Source organism: Martes martes (assembly GCF_963455335.1).
Source record: "Martes martes genome assembly, chromosome: 9".
NCBI classification, from domain to species: Eukaryota; Metazoa; Chordata; class Mammalia; order Carnivora; family Mustelidae; genus Martes; species Martes martes.
Genome location: NC_137896.1, coordinates 9,425,470 through 9,452,602, shown reverse-complemented (window position 1 = coordinate 9,452,602; position 27,133 = coordinate 9,425,470). Strand labels below are relative to the sequence as shown.

The 27,133-nt window shown below is 49.4% G+C and overlaps 1 protein-coding gene across 2 annotated transcripts; it reads right to left on the bottom strand.

Annotated features, from left to right (window-relative positions):
- Positions 1–8,421: 8,421 nt before the first annotated feature.
- On the bottom strand, positions 8,422–26,496 carry SALL4 (spalt like transcription factor 4). 2 transcript variants are annotated; one of them, XM_080814614.1, is made up of 4 exons: positions 26,330–26,496; positions 13,405–15,732; positions 12,022–12,302; positions 8,422–9,029 (listed from the first exon to the last, which is right to left on the bottom strand). In XM_080814614.1, exons 1-4 carry the CDS (start codon positions 26,457–26,459, stop codon positions 8,610–8,612), a joined length of 3,159 nt encoding a protein of 1,052 aa, XP_080670740.1. In that variant the 5' UTR covers positions 26,460–26,496; the 3' UTR covers positions 8,422–8,609. The 2 variants fall into 2 exon arrangements, with proteins under 2 accessions (XP_080670740.1, XP_080670741.1); XM_080814615.1 differs by having other exon boundaries at positions 14,725–15,732.
- Between the last annotated feature and the right edge of the window lie 637 nt (positions 26,497–27,133).

The following is a 27,133-nucleotide window of genomic DNA, read 5'->3' as shown; positions in this document are numbered from 1 at the left end:
CAGGACACCGCTTCCCTCTTCCCGGCCCGGCCCTGCCTTCTCCCCGTGGTCCTGGGAAGGGTCACCTCGGGGTTCTGCTTGCAGTCTCCTTGTGACCCTTGGAGCCCTCTTGGTCCAGCAGGCCCTGAGTACAGGAAGCTCCCGGTACTGATACCTGGAACAGAGACGTCTTTACCAGAGAAGCCAACCTAGGCCAGTCTCTGCTTTCCAGAAGACAGTGAGGTGCACAGAGGCCACCCAGCCTCGTCAACAGATGGTAGGCTGAGGCCATAATCTCTTTTGAGATCTCTGTACAGCCCACCACGAAGCCTTGTTTACATGGATTTCCAAGCTGTTTATAGCATGTTGGCAGTAAGTAGACAAGAGGTCAAGGGCGCTAGCATATATGAAATGGAGGCAGGGAACATGGGAACTCAGAATTATTATTTTTTTAAGATTTATTTATTTATGGGGCACCTGGGTGGCTCAGTCGGTTCAGCCTCTGCCTTCAGCTTGGGTCATGGTCCCAGGGTCCTGGGATGGAGCCCTGTGTTGGGCTCAAGCCTGCTTCTCCCTCTCCCCTCTGCCTGCATGCGCTCTGTCAAATAAATAAAATTTTTTTAAAAAATTATTTTAGAGCTAGACAGAGAGCAAACTTGAGCGGAGTAGGGACAGAGAGAGAGAGAGACTCTCAAGTAGACTCCCAGCTGAGTGCAGACCCCAACACGGGGCACGAAACCACCACCCTGAGATCATGCCCTGAGCCGAAGAGTCAGCTGGACACTTCACCACCTGAGCCACCCAGGCACCTTGGGAACTCAGAATTATTACAAATCTTTTGGGTGCTCTCCAGCTGCAGGGAGAAGGGAAGTTCTTTGGGTGCCTGGAATCTTCTCTCTGAATGATTCTGGGTGAAGGCTCTAGGTGTTCCCTACAGCAGAGCTGCTCAACCTGGGTGCTACTGACATGTGGGCTGAATAGTCCTTTACCCTGGGGGCTTTCCTGTGCATTGTAGGATGTTTAGCAGTACCCTGGTTGCTTTCCCCTACAAGCCAGCAGCAGCTCCCCTACCCCCTCCCAGTTGTGACAACCACAGATGTCTTCAGATATTGTGAAATACCCTGGAGGGCAAAATTATCCTTGGTTGAGACCCACCAGGCCAGAATGGGAGGCGAAATAATTTCTAAAATGTCTAGCAAGGCTGTGTCCAACACTCATCTCAGCATTCCCCTCCCCGATACACACCGACCCCCCTTTTTAAAAATAACTCCTTAAGAACTTTCCAGAAGCAAGAGTATCTACCTAGGATTTACTAATACTATTTGGTTTGTACAGTAGTGTTTTTACCTCCAAAAAGACATAAGGAGTTTAGGGAAGATGCCACAGAACAGTCATTCACTCAAGTAATCTTCACGGAGAACCTACAGTGTTCAGGGTACTGGGGGTACCGTTAACAGACACACACAATCCCTGCTCTCTGATGTCCGGGACTGCTGGCTTCTAGAAGATATTATCCAGGCAACCTGTGCCTTTCATTGTCTTATTTCACAACTCTGTTGAGAAACTGCTGTAATACACATGACTCTTGCCCATAGAAATACAGATGAATTTTATCCAGTGGAATGCAAGCATTGCCCTGTGGATCCCACGTGTGCATTTGCTTCCATGGTCCTGACTGCCTGCTTTCCCCGGGGGGTGGGGTGGGGGGATGTGGGGGCAGGGTTGATTCTCTGTTGAATAGGCTGTAAATCTGTTCGTGAAATCTTTTGACACATGTCCTTTTCTATTTGTAGGAGCCATGATTTTCCTTTTTTAAATATTATATAAGAGTAGACAGCAAATCCACAAGTAAACATTTTAAGAGCAAAATGCCATGTGGATGGGAAAGATATCTGTTGTGCAGTTGCTAATCCTTACTCGATAAAAATAGAACATTAGCCACCTAAGTGGACCCCTCTGATTTCCCCCTTAATTTCACTGCCCTGCATGATCCCAAAGGGTGGCGATTAGAAATTCCAGGAACACCCCTTTTTCCTCTGGGGTCTTTGCCATGTGAGAAAAATGAAGATGAAGGTATTATTGGTCTCTGTCATGTCAATTACCTTAGGATATTTCAAGACATCAGCAGGGATAATTTTTCCCATCAGGGTATCAGCACATGTTAGAAAACAAAAACAAAAACCTCTAACGGGTTTATGGGAAATAGGAAAAGGGGAAAGTGTCTTCAACATTGGGTCTAGCAAGAGCACGTACCAGAGGACCCAGAGGGCCACTGGCTTCATGCTTTTAAGGACCCACAGTGATCCAGTTGGGATAAAATTAACTTCACCCTTGTTTGGTGCCTGTCTTTACGACACCCCTATTCCTTTGAACTTACTCTTTGCATAACATAGTTAAGTTGTTTACAAAAGGCTGGAGGGTGGAAAGAATAGCGGAGGGGACAGTTCTGGAGGCCATTTGGGATGTTTCTTCTCCCAAAAGAGTCACTTTCAAATACTCCCCGCAGAGCAGGGAGCCCGACTTAGGCCTCGATCCCAGCATCCTGGGATCATGACCTGAGGCACCCAGGCGCAGCCAAATATACTTTTGACTTTAATGAAACACACAGCTTGATGCTTCTTCAGAACATATTTGCAAGGTCTTATCTTAAATACCACAATTGCAAAGCCCACTTTTGAGAGGTAAATTTACTTCCTTATCCTGATTTTGGCCTAGTTTAACTAATGCTCTTTATTTCTTTTGATATTCAGGAATAATTGGAACTGGTTAAAGCTAAATGATCCGGACCTAGGGTTTTGGGGGTTTTGTTTTTTGAATTTTGTCAGAGAGACAGAGAGAGAGACAAAGAGCACAAGCGGAGAGCAGCAGGCTGAGAACCAGGCTCTGCGCCAAGCAGGGAGCCCAATGCAGAATTGCATCCCAGGACCCCAAGATCATGTCATGACCTGAGCCAGAGGCAGATGCCCACCCAGGTCTGAGCCAACTGAGCCAACTGAGCCACCCAGGTCTCCCGAATTTTTGGTTTTTTTCCTTTAGGCATAAGTCTGGATTTTCATGTGTGCCAAGATCATAAATCCCTACACAGCAGCCATATTTGGCCAAAAACAATGGCTTCTTTCGGCATATCAGACTGATTGCTTTGAAAGCCAACCCATTTTCTTTTTTTTTTTTTTTAAAGATTTTTTTTTTTTTTTTTATTTGACAGACAGAGATCACAAGTAGGCAGAGAGGCAGGCAGAGAGTGGGGAGGAGGAAGCAGGCTCCCCGCTGAGCAGAGAGCCCGATGCGGGGCTCGATCCCAGGACCCTGGGATCATGACCTGAGCCGAAGGCAGAGGCTTTAACCCACTGAGCCACCCAGGCGCCCCCAACCCATTTTCTTTTAATATAAATGGGGATTCCTAGGGCGCCTGTGTGGCTCAGTTGGTTAAGCCACTGCCTTCCGCTCAGGTCATGATCCTGGAGTCCTAGGCTCCGGTCCCATATCAGGCTTCCCCTGCTCTGAGGGAGCCTACTTCTCCGTCTCCCTCTGCCTCTCCCCCTGCTTGTGCTGTCAAATAAATAAATAAAATCTTTAAATTTAAAAAAAAAAAGGGCATTCCTAATCACTGTGATCATCTCACAAACCCTAAGTCATTGTGTCATACCTGCCACTAATATATGTGACATATACCTCAACTTAAAAAATACAAATTCAGGGGCACCTGGGAATCTTAAAAAAAAAAAAAAATACAAATTCAGTACCATCATAATTCATATTTGGGGTCATGCCACTTTGCCAGTTACATTTTACAGCAAAACGTACTTAAATTTTCTATCTAAACCTTTTCCCAGCTTTCCTTAGAAAATGCACTTTTGCGTGTATACATCCTTCAAGACTCATTTACTTTTAGATCCTGGAAGATCTGGAAGATAAAGGACATTCTCTGCCATTTATGAATAATGTACTGCCTGTGACTTCAAATAAAATAGATGGCCAAAGAGATTTATTAGGCAAAAGCAATAAACAGCAAATTTCTTTTTTCAAAAAGGAATGGGCATTCCTGGGGCACCTGGGTGGCTCAGTTAAGCATCTGCCTTCAGCTCAGACAGGGAGCCTGTGTCTCTCCCTCCCTCTCCCCCTCAACCCGTGTGTGCTCCTGTACATGCCAGCTCTATCGCAAATAAAATCAGAGAGAAACGGGGATTCCTTATTTAAGCACTTCATGATTTTGTTTGTAAAGAAGAGAACAGAACCCAGGGAACTGGTAGGATCGAGGCTCTACAAAGACCTTCGGTTTTCTCCACAGGAGAAAGTGCCTTCTTTCAGTGAATACATTTGGGGGCGTCTGTCTTCGGCTTAGGTCGTGACCCCAGGGTCCTGGGATTGAGTCCTGTGGTAGAAACACAGGCTTAACCAAAATACGGCTTTTTGACAGACCCAGAATGAACTTCTGCTACACCAAGGAATGGGGGTCTAGGAGAGCAGTGTCCTGCCACTTTGTCACTTCCGACCATGGGCATCGGGAGATCTTGGGTCGGGTCAGCAGCGGTGGGGGGAAGGGTAAAATGCACACACAGGAACCAATGAAACGGGATGAACCCTGTTGAAACCCGGTTGCTATGTGAAAACCCACCTTAAAAATGACCCCGCCTAAGCCTCTATGTCCCCCTGCACCTTACGCTTCGAAAGCAATCCATCAAGGGAATGATGAAAATACGCCACTGCACACACGCAAGGAGCTACAAAACCATCGTCTTCAAGATAAAGGAGCTGCCCACTGCTGGGCATCTCCTGACCCCGGTGACCTCCTCCTTGGTCTCCACACACTGAATCAGGATCCACCTGCTCCCGAGTTGGGACATGTCTCCCTAAGGATCGTGTCGACTTTCAGAGCCCAACAGGAGAAACGAGGGGGACTACCATACTGAACGCTCCCTGCGTCCCGGGTTTCCGCGCTCTTGCTATAATCCTGTAACTCAAATATATTCTCCCCATTTCGCAGATGAGGTATCCAAGGTCCTACTAAATTACCTTGCCCCAGGGCACCCAGGCTAAGTGTTGACCTGAACTTCCTTCCTGAATGACCAGCCAGTGATCTCATGAACCCATCCTTTGTCGACTAGATGTGTACTCATGTCATCTAACCCCCGACTTTGTTTCCTGATGTTCTACGGGTGCGGACAGGCATCAACTTCCCAGTTGGGGCTCAGGCCACCTACTGCATTGTAAGCACATCGTGCCGCTGTGAGGGCTGCCTTTGAAACAACTGAAGGGCTTCCTGTAAACACGCAGGCATTTCAATACCTTCAAGTCACCTGGCTCAACCCAGTGCTCCCAGACACGGGAGAGGGGAACCGCCACCTTCCTTCCAGACTGCCCTCCCCTTCTGCAGGCCAGGTGGGCCCATCAAGCAAGGCACCATCTCCACTTGGAGCAAGGGGCCTCTTCTAACCTTCCCCAGACCCTCTCTGCAAACACGACTGCCAACAAAGCAACAGTTCCTTTCCCAGAACACTTTTCTAACAGGTTCTAGGGGTACCAACTGAAGGCAGAGGGTCAGGGGGAAATACGGAGCTTATTTCCCCCCCTTCCAGTCTCACTGAGATGCAAGTGACAGTTTAAAGCGGGTAAGCTGAGATTTCCTTCGACCTCCCATCAGGTTTCAACAACAGAGCTCTGACTACAAGGAACCCATAAAGGAAATACCAAGAGGTAGGCAGGTCTCAAATGACCAAGTCTTGTGACATCTGCACTGCTTACGTTCTGGCTCCTTCCAACAGAAACAATGAGCGAGACTCTACGTGGCGTGCTCACACCCCAACCTGGAGAATTAGCTTCAAACTAAGGGTGGAGAAAACACATACAAAACGCACTCACGCAACCACTGCCAACCCACGTAGAACCACCCATCTTTGCCCCAGTGATCCCTCCGGTAGGAAGCTCCCCGAGGTCGACTGGCCAGGAGGAATACTAGCCCGCAATGATGATCAACACTGTTTACAAGGGGCGCCTGGGTGGCTCAGTGGGTTAAGCCGCTGCCTTCCGCTCAGGTCATGATCTCAGGGTCGTGGGATCAAGGCCCGCATTGGGCTCGCTGCTCAGCGGGGAGCCTGCTTTCCCCTCTCTGCCAAATAAATACTTCCCAGTATGAGAAGGGTTTATACTTCCATTTCTGTTTTCTAAGGGCCGGGTTAATCTTGCTTTCGGAGTAAATGGAATGCCCACCTCACTCCAAATTTAGATGAGTTGAGGCCAAAGGACGGACAACCCTTGGAGGGAGGAGAGGCCACCCACTTCCCAAGGAGGTAGCCATGCAGGGCTCACATCAGGTTAAAGGCCACGAGAACAGAATCCCCAGCCTCCTCGATGGTTTAGAGAACCCATTCACTGATGGGGTCGCATCCACATCCGTAAGATTCTCAAACCTGACTCTGTTACTTCCCACTGGGTTTGCAAAGAGAAACACTGCAAAAAAAGGAGAACAGGGTATGTTCCCAGGAGGACACTAACCTGATCTTGCCCTTGTTCTCTCCCCCTAGTGGGTATTTTTCCCACCATCCTCTCATGCAATCTTCCCCTGGAATAAAGTGTCAAGTCCTATGTGATTCTCAGCAGTCCATTCTGGAGGAGATGGTAAGAAAGTGTGTCTCTCTGCCCAGTGACTCGTACCAGATGGGCAGAGTTACGGGGTAATCTCCTGTATGGTAAGCCTCCTGTGGTCACAAGCAGAAGTTCTCCAGAATAAATTTACTCTAACAGAACTTTCTGGCTTAAAAAGAAAGATGCCAAGCACCAAGTAGTTATCTGTGTGCTTGAGAAAACGGGGACAGAGTGGATGTAACCAGATGCACGTACATCTTCGATTCTAGGACCTGGAGGGTCCTGAGGGCAAAATGATGCTTAAGTGAGAGTTCTCAGGTTTAGAGCAGAAACGAACCAGAAAAACTCATACACGCCTGGTGGTGAGGGGAAAGGAAAAAAAAAAAAAAAAAAAACCATCCAAAATTTATTCTCCAACAAGACAGCATCAGCAGGTAAAACTACAGGGTTTCTCCAAAGATCATACATTCACAAGGGCATTACTTAACAGTAAGAAAGGCTCTGGCGTGTTCTCTGTAACAATATCCACTTCACAGTGTAAACAGGTTACTAGCATTGTGTTCAACGTACAATTCCAGAAGGAAAGGCACAATGTGGCAAAAAAATTTTTTTTGGATCCTAAAAGTCAGGTGCAATAACACAGACAAACTTTTGGTAACAGTCTTGATCTACTTCCCCACAAAGCGGGAGACTTCTCCACTCAGACATTAAGGTCTGTCTTTCTCCTTCCTTGTTAAACCATGAGAGCACGTTTCATCATTCCATATACAAGAAGGGGGGGGGAGTTAAAAAAAAAAAAAAAAAACAAACACAAAAACCAAAGAATCAAGAAAATATCTTAAACGTCCGGCAGCTCTCACCACATTATCAACTCAAGGTTTAAGACAGGGCATGAGAACACTTCAGCGGTCAGAAAATAGGAAAATAGACGCTATGGCTACAAAAATAAAAAAAATAAATGAGGTAGATAAATTAAAGCTTTCACACCCATGACTTGCCTATTCCAACTTCGTAGCCTTCATGCAATACTCAACAATCTTCATAGTAACTTGGCATTAAGATGCACCAAGGACATTTCTGTACAAATTAGTATGAGAACCTATGAGGAACATGCCCTTCCATGACTTTCTTCTAGAATGAAAACCCAAGTTCTTCAATCGAGTAGGCACTGGCGAACCAAATGAAGTCACCTGAGGGTCCCTGCTCAGTTGCCCACCTCTCCTGGTGGCTCAGGAAGGAGGCATCTGGAAAGCAAGGCAGTACATTGGCACTCTTGGGGCTCGAACTGAACTGTATTTAAATAAGCAGCAACACACATCGACTCCCTTCGGACTAAACGCAGTCCATCTGAGGGCATCCTATTTTAAGGTTCCAAGGTTGAAGGAATTTTGTTAATTCTACAACCTCAGTTTAAAAAAAAAAGTACATTCAGGAAAAAAAGGAAGGAAGGATGGGTGAAGGAGGCTTGGGGGTCAAACACAGGTCCCTAAACAGAGATACCAGATCATGTCCACGTACCCGCATCCAGTCACCAGGGAAGTATCTAGTAACCGCCCCCCCAAATTAGGCTAACAGTTGTCTTTTCCATTGTAGTTCAGTAAGTTCCAACTTGAAATAGGGAGAGTCTTTGGAAATAGTTACTCTCGGTTGTACAAAGGTTTTTATGTATACAGTTTGTCGCCAAGTAACAGAGCTACTTTGCAAGACCCGCTTCTTTCCAAAATTAAAGAAATTCTAGTCTGTATTTGTTTTAGTATGTATTTTCTTCTTTTTGGTTTTTTTTTTTTTCAGTTTTTTTCTTTTTCAAATTTTTTTTCAATTTTTTTCTTTTTTTCTTTTTTTTTCTTTTTTTTTCTTTTTGCAAAGCAGCATACCGACATCTGATTGTAGGACTTGCCTGAGGTTGTGATCACAACTGTAAACATTATTTGCACATCAGTAAGAAACAAACAGGAGGAGATGGGTTCTTTGAAAAGAGGGAGAAAAAAGTACAGTTCTAGAGGTCATTCTGCCTGTTTCTCCTTCAATCAGCGTTCCTCTCCTAGAGCTTAGCTGACTGCGATCTTGTTTTCTTCGAGGAAATGGGGGAACTGGTGTTTGGGGACGCCGTCAGCAGCACCTGGTTTTTCCACTTCAGCACTGATGGCTGACTGGGAGCCATCCATCTTGGAGATCGTGGTGTTGTTCACAATGGAGCTGGCCCCCAGGGAAACCGGGAGGGTAGGAATCCCTCCACTCTGGATCACAGAGATTTCATTGGTCTTCATGGCCAGACCTCCATTGAGCATGGTGGTGTACTGGTTCCACACGACGGGGTCCACGTTCACTGAAGGCGCCAGGATTTCTTTGGGAAACATCTCAGGGACTCTCTTCCCATCAGTTCCTAACAGAGCCATGGTGTTCTCGATGGCCAGCTTCCTCCCACGGCGCGCCGAGCTGTTGTTGGCCCCGTGAGTCATGTAATGGACCTATGGGAAGAGGAACAGAAAAGTTTCCGCCAAAACAGAGATTTGATAGCGTGGATATCGGCAACCTCGACCGTCTGCGGATGGGCTGGAACATTTTCAAAATGCAGGTTATCTGTTCTCCGGTGTTAGGGGGGTGTTGGAAGGGGGCGTGAAAATCACAAGATCTGGCAACAATGGGCCCACATTCCTGCCTGGAGGCAAGTAAAGACAACCAAGGCGGGGGACATTTGCTCCCATTCTGTCCCCATAAACAATGACAGGGACCCTTACTGTGTACCAAGCCTTCTCAAGTGCTACGGTTAGGATCTGTGAAGAACCAACCTGCACAGGTAGTAACACTGCACAGAACTTGACACACAGACACACACTGAGTACAAATAAAATGGGGAAATCCTTAAGACCAGGACGTTGCATCCATGTCAATATCCTGGTTATGTTATTTATTCACATTAGCTTTTTTGCAAAATCCTGCCATCGGGGAATACTGGACAAAGTGTGTAAGGACGAATTCTCACTGCACGTGAGGTCTCCAAGCAGCCTGAATAAAAACCCGAGTTGAAAACTAACTTCTGAACAAAACAGATGCTGCTCTCGCGGAACTGATCTACAAACACATGCTTCGTCAACGATCATCATCAATGATCGTCATCAGAGAGAAGCAAGCCCCGCTGGGGCAGTGACAGGAAGGCCACCGTGGGAGTGACTGCTGGTCATTCTGGGGTGCTAGGCCTTCTGATGACAGAAATCCTACCACCTCCTTCCACTTGGCCCCCTTTCTAAAATTACAGTTCTAGCCCGGCTTTTGAGTTTCTAAATCCCTTTCAAAAAACGCGGTGGGCACTATTTTCTCAGGTCACCTCATTTCTTTCTTTTCTTTTTTTAAAAGATTTTATTTATTTGACAGAGAGAGACACAGCGAGAGGGAACACAAGCAGGGGGAGTGGGAGAGGGAGAACCAGGCTTCCTGCCGAGCAGGGAGCCCGATGCGGGGCTTGATCCCACAATTCTGGGATCATGACCAGAGCTGAAGGCAGATGCTTAACCACTGAGCCATCCAGGCGCCCCAGGTCACCTCATTTCAACGCACCAACATGCTCAGCAGTTAGTAGCTATCTTGCCAGTGGGCTCAAAAGTGACCTGGTCTTCAGCGCTCTACGCTGTTAAGACGTTCCATGCATAACCGGAAACACGTTACTGATACAATTCATTTAATCTCCAGGACAACTCTGAAACTGTCACTACCATTATCCCTATGCCTGGGAAACAGGTACAAGGAGCCATCTGCCCAAAGCCGTTTGTGCAGCAAAAGGAGCTCCCCTGGGCAGATCCCAGGGCCTGGGAATTAACTGAAGTTTTGGATTTCTGAAACTGGTATTAGTGCTCCTTCCTTGACATTTTCACCAACGACAAAATTAAAACACAGCTTGTTTTTGTAGTATGTGTATTTTTTTTAATTAAATGATATATAGTCTTACAGCTCTTTAAGGCTATGTATTAAGACTTGAAGTTTTGGGACGCCTGGGGTAGCTCAGCCGGTTAAACATCTGCCTTCAGTTCAGGTCATGGTCCCGGGTCCTGGGATCCCATCCCTTATCAGGCTCCCTGCTCAGCCGCAAGTCTGGTTCTCCCTCTCTTCTACCTGGTGCTCTCCCTGCCTGTGCACACTCGCTCACTCACTCTCCCTCTTTCTGACAAATAAATAAAATCTTAAAAAAAAAAAAAAAGATTACGTTTTAACCCCTGAGCCACAATGAATTCAACTCAACTGTCTACCCATGGGAGAGAAATAAAGAAGAAATCCAAAAACGTCTCACCCAAACCACCAGGTGGGGCCAGGGGAAAAAACCCAGTTCCCCAGTTCCCATCCTTTGTTCTTATACATGCCACTTTTAGTCCATACGTGGGTGAGTCTCCTCGCCATCTCCCCAATAAATTCTGGGTGGAATCTAAGGATAGTCATAGGCCATTCTCTGAAAGGACCCAGCCACAGGGTTTTAACACAACTGATAACCTGGAGACTTGCTATCTGATTAATTCACGGTTACTTACTTCAACCCAGCAGACCAGGAAAACAGAAACCAACAGACAGGGTCATCATCAAGTCTGTACGCATACACAATACATGACTTATCAACACCACATTACACTATGCACCATATATCATCTGTCTCCAGGCTGGATCTCGCCTAGCTACTGAATTATTGTAGAGGGAGGTCACGGTCTGCCCCAGTATCAGAGGGAAAAACCACCCTACATGTAACTACTATGTTATACTGAGAGACCGAAACATCCAAAAGACTTCATGTCCCGTTCTGCATCCTCTGCAAAACGCATTACTATTTCACGTGCCGCTAAACTGGGGGGGAAATGACCAATTTCAGACAGACGGCACAAAGTATCCCACTCTGAGCAGCATCGTGATGTGAGAAAACGTACTTTCCGATGCCTATTTCGAGAGCCAGCTATGAGATCCGACTACATGGTATCCCACTGTTCTTTTTTTTTTTTTTTAAGATTTTATTAGATTTTATTCGGGGCGCCTGGGTGGCTTCAGTGGGTTAAAGCCTCTGCCTTCGGCTCAGGTCATGATCTCAGGGTCCTGGGATCGAGCCCCGCATTGGGCTCTCTGCTCAGCGGGGAGCCTGCTTCCTCCTCTCTCTCTGCCTGCCTCTCTGCCTACTTGTGATCTCTGTCTCTCTGTCAAATAAATAAACAAAACCTTAAAGAAAAAAGATTTTATTCATTTATCTGACAGAGCACAAGGAGGCAGAGAGAAGAGGAGGAAGCAGCTCCCTGCCAAGCAGAGAGCCCGATGCGGGACTCGATCCCAGGACTCCGGGATCACGACCTGAGCCGAAGGCTGAGGCTTTAACCCACTGAGCCACCCAGGCGCCCCTATCCCACTGTTCTTAACGGAAGAATCCGTCACAGATGGATGAACACCAATGAAGACTTGCTGCTCAACATCCCCCCACCCCCCCGAGAAACGCACCTTCAGGTTGCCTTTGGTGGTAAACGCTCGCCCACATATGTTACACACGAAAGGCTTCTCCCCCGTGTGAGTCCGCTCGTGGATCTGCAGGGCGCTCGCCGAGGAGAAGTTCTTCCCACAGCGTGTGCAGCCGTGCTGCTTGGCCTGTCGCCGTGGCTGGGCCGCTAACAAAGGCGTCATGCCTGGGGACATGGTCGCGGGTCCACCAAAGGCGCCAGGGACTTCAACTTTGACATAGGTTGGCTGGGCTCGGATAAACGTCGATGGCAGACTGCTACGACCTAGTATCCAGAGAAAAGAAACCCCAGACCTTTATCATCCCATATTCATGCCCTCTCCAACCACAAAAGAGCTCTGATGACAACTGCCCACGGAGAGCCTGGAAACCGCGTCTGCAAACTATGTACCTCTGATGCAGCCTTCCTCTCTGGTACATCAACCTGCCCAGGGAGTAACAGCTCAAGTACTTGGGGGAAGTCATCGTGTTGGCGTTAGGGTACGGGCAACACACAATCACCTAAAATTCAAGTTCCTGCATAAAAAGGTATCTTTAAGGGGAGCCTGGCTGGCTCAGACAGTAGAGGACTGTGACTCGTTGATCTCTGGGTTGTGGGTTCCAAACCTGTATGTTGGGTGTGGAGTTTACTTAAAAATAAATACCTAAAAACTATTTTTTAAGAAAAAGTTATCTTTTATGCCCAGAGGGCAACCTTCTCAGGACCCCTCCCTCCTTGGGAGCTTTGGGCTACCACTTTGCTATAGCTCAATAAACTTTGCTTTGCTGCCCCCTTCCCCCTTCCCCATCCCCCCCCCAGCCAAAAAAAAAAAAAAAAAGGCATGCCCAGACACCAGGTTTATTTCATTCTATCAGCAGCTATTCCCCCATTTCTCCATTAACATCAACAGGAACCCCACCCATTTTGTATGTGCATTTTCAAACGGGTCAGATTCTCCTCCTCACATCCCTCCCCCCAATGTTATTAATCTTTGAACCTTGCAATAGGGAGTGGGACCTCAGAATCAAGGAACTATGGCTTATCTCAGTGGCCAAAAAGCAGCACTTACTTTCTCAAACACATTCTTCTACTGGATCATTTCCGTAAGATTACCCAATGTCTCCCTGGGGCTCAACCACAAAAGTTAAAAACTGGCAAGCGTGCTGTCCATACCCAAACTGCATTAACCACCGTAAACAGAAGGATGTCCGTGCTCGGACAGAGGCAGTTACTACTCCCCTCTACCCAGAAGCACAGAGAGGCTAACTGCCCTACAGAAGAGCTGCTCTGCACACTCCACACTGTCCATTTGCCAAGTTCAACCCAGGTTCCTTTTGGATGACCTTGTGCCCAAAATGGACCTAAGTTAAATCCAAAGCTCTATCACCTTCCATCTCAGTGCGGCTGTTCTCGGAGCCGTCTGTCTTGCCACCGGCATCAGGAGACCTGGACTTGAGGCTTTCTGCCTGGCTATTGGCTGGGGACAGCGCCTGGAAGGACGCCGTCTCCAGGACATCTGGACTTCGGCTCTGGTACTCCTGGTCTCCCGTCACGGAGGACGACGAGTCGTTGGTCAGGCCATCGCTCTCCACCGAGCCGTTCTCTCTGCTGCTCTGCCGCTGCAGGACGAGTGGGGCAGGACCCACCTTCCCCGGGGCATCGAGGGGAGCCGTCACGGCGAACCCGAGCGTGGGTGACGCCGAGTGGACGCCGGGAAGAGGGACGGGGACCTTCAAGGAGCTCCCGGGGGCATCCTGGGGGCCGCCCTCGTCCACATCGATGCTTTCGAGAACGTCGTCCTGACAGACGTGGGCACCCGCGCCGTTTTCGCTGACCATCATGGGCTCGGGCCCCACGAAGTCACAGGGGCTCTCGGGCAGGGGCGTGTTGGGAATCTGGCCGCCCATGTGCATCCGGATGTGCTGCTGCAGCAGGACCGCGTTGGTGAACTTCTTCTGGCAGATGGGGCACGAGTGCTGCGTCTTCACGGACGCGCTGGTCCGGTGGACCCCGAGGTGCGTCTTCAGGTTGCCCTTGGTGGAGAAGGCCCGACCACAGATCTTACACTGGAACGGCCTCTCCCCGGTGTGCGTGCGGTAATGCATCTTCAGGGAGCTCTGGCAGCTCAAGACCCGGTGGCAGATGAGACACTCGTTGGGGTCGGTGGTGGCCTTGTCGATGTTCTCCACCAGCTGCTGCAATTTCAGGGTCTCGGACCCCGGCTCGGGTGTCCCGCTCCCTTGGAAGCCACCAACCCTTGGGGAACTGTGGTGTGGCCCCACCCCAGGTAGTAGGGATCCGTCCTCACTGTCTGGAGAAGGCCCGGGCTGCAGGTCGTGGGGCAGGGGGCCGCCCATGAGGTCCTTGGGGTTAGTCCCTGATGAGAGATTCTGAGGTAGCCCTATGTTGGGGGTCCCTGATACAAGGACAGGTTTGCTGTCTAAAGAGAGACTCGCTTCCTCTACGGGGACAGGTACAGACAGTGCATAGGGAATGCCATTGCCCGCCGCCATTTTGTCGTGGAACTCAGCAAAGAGCTGGGGGTTCGCCTTCACCTGGGGATGTCGATGAAAGTGCACCTTGAGGTTGCCCTTGGTGGTGAACCGGTGGCCACAGACCGAGCACACGAAGGGTCTCTCTCCGGTATGGGAGCGGAGGTGGATCTGCAAGGAGCTATCAGTCCCAAAAACCTTGCTACAGTACTTACACTTGTGCTTGCAGAGGACGGCCTCGTCTTTGGGTTTGACCTCCACCGGGGACACGTTCGGTGGCTTCCCCTTCCCTTTCTTGGACGGGTCTAAGGCCACCGTGGAGAAAGGGCTCTGGAAGAGCACAGAGCCTGGAGCCTGAGGTAGCAAAGCGCCGGGGAGGCGCGACATGACGCTCGGCAGCACCCTCGTCCCGTCCGGCTTCAGGGCGAAGGGCGCCAGCCCCGGGGACGCGGAGCCGGTGCCGGCGGAAGGGACGTTTGCGTGAGGTAGCTTGGCTGGCTTCAAGGCGTCCAGGGACAGGCCCTGGCTTCCGGCTTTCTGGCTGAGCAACGCCACGGCCGCCGACACCTGCTGGGACACGTGGCTGCCCAAGGTCTTGAGGGCGTCGGCCCCCGCGGTGCCGGAGTGGAGGGTGTGCGAGGCCCACATGTTCACCTGCACGCGGATCTGCTCCGTGAGCTGGATCTGCTGCAGCTGCTGCTGCTGGAGGCACAGGATCTGCTCCAGGACCCACGGGATGCTGCTGGCGCCGGGCAGGGGGGCGGGCGGCGCGTCCGCGCTCCGCTGGTTCACCGCCACCTTGGTGCCCCGCAGCGCCTGCAGAGTGACGTTCGTGTTGGCCACTTTGCCTTTGGGTACGTAGCTAATGTCCTGCGACGCGGCCGGCAGGGCGGTCTCGGTCTTCAGGTACACGACAGGCTCCGCGCCCAGCTTCTCCTTCGCCTCCCCCGAGCCGCCGCCGTCCTCCCTGGGCCCCTCCTTGCTGCCCGGACTCAGCCCAGCCCCGGAGAAGTCTTCGGAAGGCACCGGCCCCTCGCTGTCGTTCATGATGAGGACGGGGGGGGTTTTAGTGCAATTTTTCTTGTGTTCGAAGAACTCGGAGAAGCTGAAGAACTCCGCGCAGCATTTGTCACAGATGTGAGTCTCCTCCCGACGGGTCCTCTTCGCGGTCAGGCCATCCCTGCTGGCTTCGCTGCCACTCCCCGGGGGGTTCATGGGAGCACCTGGGACAAGAGAGCACAAGCTAAGAACGGTGCCCAAAGGGACGCGGGGGCTATTTCTAGCAAAGAACCACAACTCACCATACAGACGCCTTCCTGTGTCCAAACAGGCAGAAGACTGTAAAAGGGAACTAGGCCTCCAGAGGTCGGAACCAACTAACCACTTGTGTAGTGGGTTAACTGTGTGTCTCCCCCCACCCAGCCCCACCACCAAGTTATGTCCAAGTCTTTATTATACCGAGCACCTGTGCATGTGAACTTAACTTAACTGGGAACAGGATCTTTACAAATCTAACTGGGAGAGTCCCTAACCCATTGCCTGGTGTTCTTGAAGAGACACGGAAACGAGAGATGGAACAAGTAAGGCCCCACGAAGGAATTACCGTGGCTCCAAGCCAGGACTGCCAGAAGCCAACAGGAGATAGAAAGGAGGCTTGAAACCCTTTCCCCCTGTCTCCAGAAGGAAACTATCCTCGCGACAACACCTCAATTTCAGGCGTCCGGCCTCCAGAACCATTCGACTGAATTACGCTTAAAAACCATCCAATTTGCAGCAATAGTTTATGGGAACCCTAGGAAATTCATACAACTTCTTTTTATTAAAATAATCCCCTTGGAGCTCTGCACCCCACTCAGAGCGAGCTTGCAAAGGCCAGTGGGTCTCACGCAGCAAATATAAATGACACTGGGAGCCTGCTCAAATACGGCTGCTCATCCCCACACTGGGGCCGCTGAAAGGGAACTGCATGACGAGTGCACCTTCCCAATTCCAAGGTGCCAACACTGAAAATACAGAGAACAGCACGCTGTGTCCATTTACACAGGAAGGCCAAGCGGATATTCCAAGGAATATTTTCTTTTTTAAAAAAGATTTTTATTTATTTATGAGAGAGATAGCGAGAGAGGGAAACCAAGCACAAGGGAGCCAGACAGGGAGAGGCAGACCCCCCGCTGAGCAGGGAGCCCGATGCGGGGCTCGATCCCAGGACGCTGGGATCATGACCTGAGCCAAGGGCAGAGGCTTCATGACTGAGCCACCCAGGCGCCCCATCCTAGGAACATTTTCATGAGACACCGACAAAAGTAAAGATTTCATGTTCCAAGAAGGCTGTGACCACAGGGAAAAAAAGACTTTGGTGATCTTACAGATCATGAAAAGCTAGAGAAATGTCTCATTGGTCTGGACACTATATTAATAAGCCATTATGTAAAAAGAGAAGCCTGAGAATGGAAAGGGGATAGGAATGATGGGTTTTACTGCCAACTTCTACTTGCAACTTCTATTCCTATAATGTATCTGAAATGAAACATACAAAATCGAACACCTTCCTGTTCTGGGCAGTTACGTTCGTAAAAAGGATTGGTCTCCGGATTTCTTTTGTAACTGGGTCCTATTCCCTTCAGGGTTAATGGAAGCCTGCGTATTAAAATGCCCATCTTGAGACGGTGGCTTTTATCTGGACATCTGGGTCCTGAAAACAAGGAAGTCAGGTGAAAAGTCCCCCAAGCTACTTTACTGTTCTCATTTCCTGGCTATCCAGTTGTAGGTACACTCCCCCACAGAGAAACCAGAGGTATACCTCAGAGTCAGGACCTAAACCAACAGATAATTGCACATGTATACAAAGATCCATTAAGAACAGTTTTGGTTTGTTTGTTTGTTTGTTTAACAGAAATGTTAAATGTTCTGCATTCAGCCATACAGCAGAAATGGCATAACATCTGGATGCTCTCACGTGGAGACAGAAGTTAGGTGAAAGAAAACAGGCTGCAGAAAAATACATAAAATGTGACCACTTTTGTTTAAAATACATGTCTGAAATGTACAAATGAATGGAAGAGAGGCCGAGAAGGATACATCTCACTTTTAAATAAATTATTACTTTTAAAAAGCAAACTAATATATTTTGCCTCTCAACTCCTTCTTGTGTGATTACAGTCCCTAAAACCATGGGGGTTTGACTGAGGAGTCCCCACAGTATGGGGGTGGAGGTGATCTTGAAAGAAAAGTTTATTTCCTTTTTTTTTTTTTTAAGATTTTATTTATTTGCCAGGGAGAGAGAGTTATAAGCACAAGTAGGGTGAGCTGCAGGCAGAGGGAGAAGCAGGCTCCCCGCTGAGCAAGGAGTCAGATGTGGGATTCATCCCAGGACTCTGGGATCATGACCTGAGCTAAAGTCAAGACACTTAACTGACAGCCACGCAGGTGTCCCAGGAAAGTGTATTTCTCTTGAGAAGATCTACAGATTTCCGAGTTTCAAAAAGTAATTCTTTAAAATTTACATAAGGTAGCCCAATCTTTATGGATTTCAGACCTGGCACTGAGAAGTTTTGTAAGGTATGTGGGGGTTGGGGGTGGGCCAGGGACCAAGAGCCAACAGCCACTAACAGGTCTGGCCCACCAGTGTAGGGAAAGTAGGTTAGGGCTGACCCAGCACTTGCCTGTGAACAAGCTGGATATGGAAGCCTTACCCTCCAGGATCTGCCCCAAACAAGCATAATCGTGACAACCTCATGCGGTAGGTATGCCTGGGTTCGGTGAAGTTTTTAACAAATGTGTGAAATACCTACTAATGTGCCCAACGCCATCCTGGATGGACTCTGGCAAAAAAGGTGCAGATACTGCGGAGTTCAGTGAACATTATTCTCTACACCTTCTATCTCTAGTGGCTCCCATGGTAAGCTGGGAAACTGGGGAACAAAACTTTTCTAACAACCGTCACTGAATGCCTAACTCATTCACCAACACATCCCACCTCCTACTGGGCACACCACAGGGCAGCTAGGGATCCGACCGGTGGTGAAAAGATGACCATGATGTTCTGTCTGCAGTTCGGACCGGGGATCTCTAGGTGCCCCCTACTATACTCACCCGATCTATTAAATTACCTGCCCCATTGGCAAACGAGAGAAACAAACTGAAGGATCGTGCCTTGCTCAAGGCAACACAATTAAAAACGAGTCATAGCTAACTTCTGAGCACTTACTATGTGCCAGGCGTTATTCTAAACAACTCACAGGTTCTAACAGCTCTGAGGTAGGGGCTGTTGTATCGCAGAGGGGGAACCAAGGCACAGAGGACATCAGTTTGCCCAAAGTAATACACGTGATAAACAGCGGAGCCAATATTAAAACCCAGGCATGCGGCACCCAGACCCTCCCTCCTTCCTACACTTCCTACCATCATGTTTCTTCTGTTGAGACTGCAACTATCCTTCCTCTCAAGGACACCCCAGGCAGGACAGAAAAGCCTGAGGGGTCAGGTTGGCAAGGAAGGGGAAAGGGACGAGGACGCAAGCTACTACAATCTTTCTGGAACTCCTGGAAGTCACTTGAAAAGTTAGTACACAGGGGCACCTGGGTGGCTCCGTCCTTAAGTGTCCACTTGCAGCTCAGGTCATGATCCTAGCATCCCCAGATCGAGCCCTGCACCCGGCCACCTGCTCAGGAGAAAGCCTGCTTCTCCCTCTCCCACTCCCCCTGCTTGTGTCTCTGGCTATGTCTCTGTCAAATAAATAAATAAATAAAATCTTAAAAAAAAAAAAAAAGGCGCTAGTACAAAACACATCCCTGCTACCCTCCAGGTGTTCGACAGGTTAAGTTCCCGATCCCAGCCATATTTCAAGAGTCAAGTTAAAAATATCTGTCAATTCCCAGAATACAGTCAGTACCTATCCCCCTACTTTCCCAGGACTGGGAGTGAGGTGTTACAGGGAGTGTTATGTAGCACTCTTCCTGGAAAAGCAATTCTGGCAATTATGTGTCAAGAACTTTAAAAAGGACAACTTTTAACAAGTTTCCCTTGGCAGGGTAATACACACTGCCGGGAGGTGCACAGAAAAGAGATAGATACAGTTCCTTCCGCGGCACTCAGCAACATCACGTTGGTTCCTGCAGTTCTCCTCTGACCCTTGTTAGGAATGTGCTTTATGAAATAAGGATACATTTCTCTTATTAACAAACAGCAAAAACAAGAACAGGTACACTCTGTGGCCAAGCAGGAAGTCTCCGGTTAAATAAGTCAGGGCACAAAGAAAAAGGGATTCATCTGTAGCCTACAAAAAAAATAAAGCAATCTCTCATTTGTGGAGTTCTAGAGGGCAACTGCCCCGGATTTATTTCAAGAGGAGGAAGAGAACCGGGTGTAGATCTGCGGTCCCACTGCCTTTGTGGATAAAGATACAAATAAGCACGTGGAAAATCCTCGGTCTGAAGTAAGAGAAACTGGGGCTGCGCGCTAGCTCTTGGGAGTGTGGGCCTGGGGACTGAGGGGGGAGAGAACATTTTACAAGGGTCCACTTTTGTACTATGGTTTCTTTTTCATTAGCATGTTTCAACCCTTGTACTCAACCATTGTAACTTCTGGAAATCTCCAATAAAGCCCCATGCAAGAATACCATCCGGGTCTGTAAGGGAAACCACCCCACCCTCCAGCAAAACACATGCTCCCTTAACCCATTCATCTCTGCAGCCACATCATTAGACAAGTGTCCTCGGGCCCAATTTGCAGATATGCAAACTGAGGCTCAGACAGAATTAAGTGGCTCAAGGTAAGAAACTGCGCACCAGGAAAAGACGACCAGGGATTGTATTCTTAAGTACCATCGAGAAGGGCACTAAACTTAGGGGCCTCATTTATCATTGCTTCTTCTAGAGCAGTTTCTCACTTTTTTTTTTTTTCATTTCATCCTTCTAGGGAGGCTTTTAGAGCTTTCTTAACTACTACCTCTCTTCCCTCGCCATGAAACTTTAATACCACAAATATATTGTGTATCTGTATGTGCACTATGGTCCTTCAGGAAAGCCAAAAACCACTGTAAATCAAGTTTTCTGTCCCCAATCCCTCATGAAAATGTTCACACACCCCAAAAAATTTTAAAAAGGGGGCACCTGGGATCTGAGCCCCACATCGGGCTCTCTGCCTAGCGGGGAGCCTGCTTCCCTCTCTCTCTGCCTGCCTCTCTGCCTACTTGTGATCTCTCTGTCAAATAAATAAATAAAATCTTTAAAAAAAAAAAAAAGTTCACCCCCTTGGGGACAAAATTCCTTCCTTGAGAAAGCAGTTTCTAAACCAGCATTTTAAAACTGGAGTCCATGAAATTAGGTAAGAAACAAAAATGAGATCTTTATTTTCACTAATCTCTACTAAAATTTAGTATCTGAGTTCCAATGACAAACGTAAGAGACACCACCGTGGTACTTGCAGAACCTGCGACTCTGTCACCAACAGAAAGCCAATCTTTTCCTCTGATGTTAGTGCTGCTGCCTTACTGGAAATTCTGGGTTACCTGACCAGCTGCGCTAATCTTATTTAATGCGTTCATAAAGAAGCACATTATTCTATCACAAATGTTTTTTGGTTTCGATAACTGTATCTCAGTGCAATCTATGTCCTTGGTGTTTCTGTGTATTTTACTCTTTGCACTGAAATACGTTCTGTGGAGAAGGAAGCTATGGCACAAAAATGGTTAAGCTCCCCCCGCCCCCCCCCCCAAGGATCTAACAGTTTCCAAGAGTGATTTACAACCTGAATACCAGCTTGCCGTCACTGTATACACAGGCTGGCCTCTTCTGTGGGCTGGATGCAACGCCAGCAACATCCCACTTGAGTCTTAAAACAGCACAGCTCTGAACGCATGTGCAGTAAAACGGGACGGTCTCCATCCAGACCACCAGGAGCAAACACCGAAGCCCTATTTGCCCGGGAGTAAGAGGAGTGGGTTATGGACAATTGCCTGCTACGCTTAAGTTACCCCTTCCCAAAAGGGAAAAAGGCAAAGTTCAGAGAGATTACCCGGCAACTCGTTCTTCCATCTTTCCACCCCACCCCCACTCCGAATTGTAGGAATGTTATCTCTCAGCATCTAGTTATCCAATAAGTTAGAAGAATGCAGTAAACCCAGCAGGGGTCTTAGATTCAATCACTGCCAAATGGATAGAAAATACTCTCACTATTGTATAGAAGAAAAGCTCATCTACCAGAGGCCAATCAAACTCTGCGAACTCCAAAATGCTTAAAAAATAAAATCAGTATAATCTTGAGAAAAGCATTCTGACTCAAGCTTATTTTCCTCTCCCCCATTTCTATATTAAAAAGAACTACAATGAGTAGATTTCCCTGAAGTATACAGTATCTTCTACCCTCCCCCACCCACAGGATAATTGCTTACCAAAAAAACAAAAGGGAAAGAGATGTCCTTTGAACCGGCTGAAAGAAAGTGCCCATTTACCAGTTTAATTTTACATCTCAATTCAGAAACCGAGAAACACTTACTAACAAGGCTTTAACTCGATTCACAGATAGCAGATTAAAGCTATAATTAAGTTCTGCTTAATTAAGAGCTAAAAACTTGTTTCAGAACAGTGTTGGATCAAAATTCAGAGACTCTGCTGAGGAGAAACAGTAAAAGAATCAGAGGCTGTAACATCTGTTAATGTGTCTGGGTTCTGCTATTTACACATTAAGAGATAGATCCTATTTTCCAGAAGAATTGGGAGTTCTTCTTTTAAGCAAACCTGTAAACTCCATGCAGGCAGGGGCTTGTGTTGTCCCCTTCTACAGAGCACCCTCTCCACCCAACAAAAGACCTACGGTCTTTTTTTCATTTGGAAAAAAAAGGGGGGGGAATAGGGATGGGGGTAACTAACACTGCAGTGCTTGTTTGCATCTACCCTTTTAAAACGGTACAGATGCTTTCTTTTAAAAAAACAAAAGTACAACAGGTAAAGGGTTGATAAAAGGGGAACCTGTTGAACTCTTCCCCATGACTTTTCCAGGGCAGTAAGGCCCAGAGCATGACATGCAAACACTGCTTTTTATTTCCAAGTCTCCTCCCCGAAGACCCCTTAATCGAAGCCCGAAAAGGCACATCTCAAACATTAAAAGGGAGGAGAGATCGTCAAACTCCACCAACTAAACACTCATCAGGGCTCCATCATCAAAGGAACTGATGGAAAATCCCATCTCATAACCAACCAGTCAGATCATGATAAGCAGCTCCGTGGATTCTGGATTCGGAGCAAAAGGCTGAAACCAACCATGAGCAAGCCATTTCAACCCGGGGCTACTGTTTACTCTAAAATGAGTACAAATGAGAATTAAAGATCATGTACTGGAGGTGCCCAGCCTTGTCACTGGCACTCAGTAGGCTATAGTTAAAAACCACAGGATCATCTCAATGGACACTTCTGAACAAACTCGATGCAAGAAATAAAACTGAAACACTGTTATGTTGAACAAAATTGATTACAAATCACATTCCCAGCACACAGTGGGACTTCTGCAGTTGAAATGATCTGAACAGGGCTCTTTACCCCCACTGTATTGAAAGTAAAATTCAAAAGCTCAGAGATATCGAGCAGGTCGCCAGGTTACACAGCTGAAAGTCATACAACCAGATTGGAACGGTCATCTCTAAAACCTACCAGAACACTAACTTTATTCAAAAAGAGGAAGTCCTAACTCCTTCTCCTGCCTCCCAAGATGGCTCCCCAACTGCCCCCCCCCCCGCCCATGAGGAAGCCAGGGGAGGCTGAAATGACCATGTAGAGACTTGTGCAATTTATTTTTAACGGAACAAAAGGGGCTCCGGGCAAGCGGGAGCCCCTTTCTCTATCGGAAACTAAGATGGGAACACCGAAGGTCGGCCTGCAACATTCAAGCCACTATCAGGGAGATTTCCCTCTCTCCCGCAATTAAAATAGGAACTTCCAAGGGCCCTCTTCTCAAAATCATTACAGCCAGCGGAGGTCACTTCGGTTTAGAAACGGGGGCTGGGCAGCTGTTTGAAACTTGGGGATCTTAATCGTTGATGGTTGTAATCCAGTTTAGCACAAAGGGCATTCGAAACTCTTTTGAGAAAATGCTAATTTTCCCGTATGTAGCGTGAGTCCACTGCCCACCTGCAGATGTTCTGATCTGCTAATTGATCTCCAAACTCCATTTTCCTCAAGAACTGCATTCTTTTTTTTTTTAAGATTTTATTTACTTATTTGACACAGAGAGAGAGATCACAAGTGGGGGGGGGCAGGCTCCCCGCTGAGCAGAGAGCCTGATGTGGGGCTCAGTCGCTGGGATCATGACCTGAGCTGAAGGCAGAGGCTTTAATCCACTGAGCCACCCAGGCGCCCCAAGAACTGCATTCTTTACAAGAGGATCTCAAATTGGTTTTGCAAAAATAGGACTGGCCCAATCTTAGTTTTTAAAAAATTATACATATCCACATATGTATCGGTCTATACAGATCTACCTATATAGATCCATGTTATCTCTCCCTATAGCTACATAGATATAATACATAGATAGGTACACACACAACGGGCTGCTCAAACGCAAAATGCAGCCCTTAAAATGTACTGCTTGGAGAAACTACCTTCTGTCTCATGGTGGCAACGGAAGATTCTGCAAATACATTCAAGGACTAAGGAATTCTTTGCAAGAATTCCAAAGACTTGGCAAAGAATAGCAGGTACAGCTAGGGCTCCGGCAAGGAACTGGTCTAAGTCCCCAAGGGGCGCCAGTCCTTGGGCCCAGCCCGGCGCTCCTCCACCCCCGCCCCCCCCCAACCCGTCCCACCCTTCAGGTGTGAGCCGGTACCTGTGAGGGGACCCGCCTCTCAGCAAAGCGTGCGGCTCCAGGCTGGGCCTCCAGGGGGCGCCCGCGCGCAGCTCGGCGGTCCGCTCCAACCCCAGCGATCAATAGCGAACCAACCCCCCGCCCAAATCGTGGAGGGAGCGCACAGTCAGGCCCGAGATCCTAAGCCCAGCCCGGGATAACTAACTGTACACTCCAACCAGCGTAATTTAAGAAGCCGCCGTGCAACAAGCTCCCCGCAAAGGTGCCGAACACCACCAAAAGCACCACCTGCGTGCGCCCACCAAAAACCGAGGGGGTACGAGAATGGGGAGGTCAGAGCTGAACCAGGGGAGGGGTCAGAGCCCGGAGCTCGCCCCTCCTCTCGGGAGGAAGCGGGCGGGCGGAGGGTTAACCCTTTTGTTCCAGGTGGGCCGGGCGACCGACGAAGACTCTCCATGCTCTCCCCCCCCACCCCCCCAACCCGGGGCACAAAGAGAGTCTATCCTCCTGGGACCTCGGGTGCCGGCAGCCCTGACCATCAGACGCCCCGAAAACGCACAGCCGCCCCTCGTCAAGACGATCTCTTTAATTTGCCCTGGAAAAAAAATGTTACTTGCCGGGGGGGGCGGGGGGGGCGCAGGGATTTACATTAACCTATTATAAATTTGGGAAATATACTACATTCCCTCCCCCCAAAAAGGGGAAGGTAGCAAAAAAGGAGCGCAGCCTTCCTACCGGAGTTATGGCTTGGAGGTCTGGGACGGCAGTGCACACCCCCATCAGCGGCTGAGAAATTAGAAAGCAGGCGGGGAGAAGAGGGGAAACGATCCACAAGGCCCAAGAGGAGGTTAACAACGCCCCCTCCCCCCACGCGCAGCTAAAAACTTATCAGGCGACAATTTGGCGGGCCAGGACGGAGGGGAGATAGGGGGAAATCGACTCGCTCCTACAGCCTCCTCGGTTAAGTGACCCGGAGGAGGGGAGTTTGCCCGGCCGCTCCCGGCGGGGTTGGGGTCCCGAACGCCTCCCGACCCCGGAGACGCTCGCCGCGGAAGCGTGGGGCGGGTCAGCCCCGGGAGCTCGCCCTGGCCGCGACCGCCCAGCCCTGGCCCGACCTCTCCCCCCTGGCCCCCGGGGCGCGCTTCTGGAAAGCCGGGCGCCGCAGGAAAGCCCCGCAAAATTCCAGGCTGGTGCACCCCAGAGGAGCTGCCGCGCGCCCGCGACCCCGGCCCCTGGGGGCCTGCACCCCTCCGGCTGGCCGCGGTTATTTTTAGGAAGTCGGAAATCAAAGATGGCTGGAGGTCAGGCCCCGAAAGGTTAGGGCGAAGATCGGCAGGCGGCAAAGACCGGGGAGAAAAAGCCAAAGCCCTAAGGAAATTTTTTAAACAGGGAAATACTGTGCCCTTCTCTCCCACCTCTTCGGGCCCTCCAATCCCCTCAGCGGGTGGCCCGCACCCCAGCTCCCGGAGATGGGGAGAGGTCGCGCCCCCTCCCCCCGCTTGGCCCGGGAGGGGCGCGTGCAACAGATCGCCCTCCCCCCGGGGGGTCTTCCAGGGGTGCGCCCCTTTTCCAGCCTCCTAGAAGAGCTCCCAAGGGGTGAAGGGAAAGGTGGGGACCCCCGGGGTCTTTCTTTTAAAAGCGGCGCCAGGGAGGGAGGAGGGGAACCTAAGTTACAAGTGGGGGGGGGAGGTAACTAGCGAGGGGAGTGGAACCAATTAAGGGAGGGGGCAAGGGACGAGTAGGTAACCTTTCAGGAATGAGGGACACGGGGGGGGGGGTCAATCTTACAACAAGAGGAGCGGGACCTGGGGGTGAAACTTACACAAGAGAGGGAAGCGGTAAAGTGTAAAATTAACAAGGGCGGGGGGGGGGGGACGAGCGTGCCTTCCCTAGAACTGAGACCCCAAATCTTGGCTCCAGAATCTGCGCTAGAAGCCGCTAGCTCCCCCAAGCTCGCGCCTTCGAGGGTCCAGCGAACGTCCGGAAAACTGCCCGCCCCCGGCGCGCGCCCCCAGCCCCACTCACCGGGCTCCCCCGCCGCCGGCGCCGCTGGGGCCGCATCTGCAAACTCCGGGGCCGGCTGCTGCGGCTGCTGCTCGCCCTGGTCCTCCTCCGAGTTGATGTGCTGGGGTTTCGCCTGCTTGCGCCTCGACATGGTGCGAGCATCGGGCCGCCTGGAGAGCCGCGGTTATCTGCCCACTCCGCCACAAATTCCTGGAGTTAGGAAATTTACCCCCCTTCGGCCGGAACGCGCATGTCCCAGTAATTATTATTATCAATAATGCATTGCGATTTATCATGAGCCCTGACAGCTGATTGGCCTGGGTCCAAGACCTCAGAGATCATTTAAATAAGCCCTCATTGATCAGGGAGGGGCGAGGCATTCTGGGCTTTGTAGTCCGGCCCTACATGCGACAAAGGCGTGTTCATCGGGGGAGCGCAACTAATTAGCATCCGCGCTCAGATTGGCTGGATCGTGCACGGAATCGGAGGGGGACCCATCCTCGCTCCAGCTCTCTGAGCCCTTGGAGAGAAGAATAAAAATAATTGTGTGCTTATTAAAAACTGGGAGCGTCCGTCAAAGTTTTGGGACGCGCGCATTTGGTCGTGTGTTCCAAAAATTACTTTTGTAAGGTTGATCTCCGCGCAAACCGGGGTTGGAAGGTCTTTTCTGTGGAGTAGTTTGGTTCCGAATCTTTACATCTACCCAAAACCTACAAACAAAAAACTGAGATGGGACACATGTATCCTTCCATCTTATTTTTGACTGAAATGTTTAAACGGAATTTCGAGATGCCCGAAGAGGAGTGAAAATGGTGGTTTACTCAA

Coding starts and splice junctions, on each gene's coding strand:
- SALL4 (XM_080814614.1), bottom strand. CDS start 26,459: ATGTCGAGGCGCAAGCAGGCGAAACCCCAGCACATCAACTCGGAGGAG. Junction 12,303..13,404: donor CAGCCGCACTGAGATGGAAG/GTGATAGAGCTT, acceptor TCTGGATACTAG/GTCGTAGCAGTCTGCCATCG. Junction 9,030..12,021: donor CCACCAAAGGCAACCTGAAG/GTGCGTTTCTCG, acceptor CTCTTCCCATAG/GTCCATTACATGACTCACGG.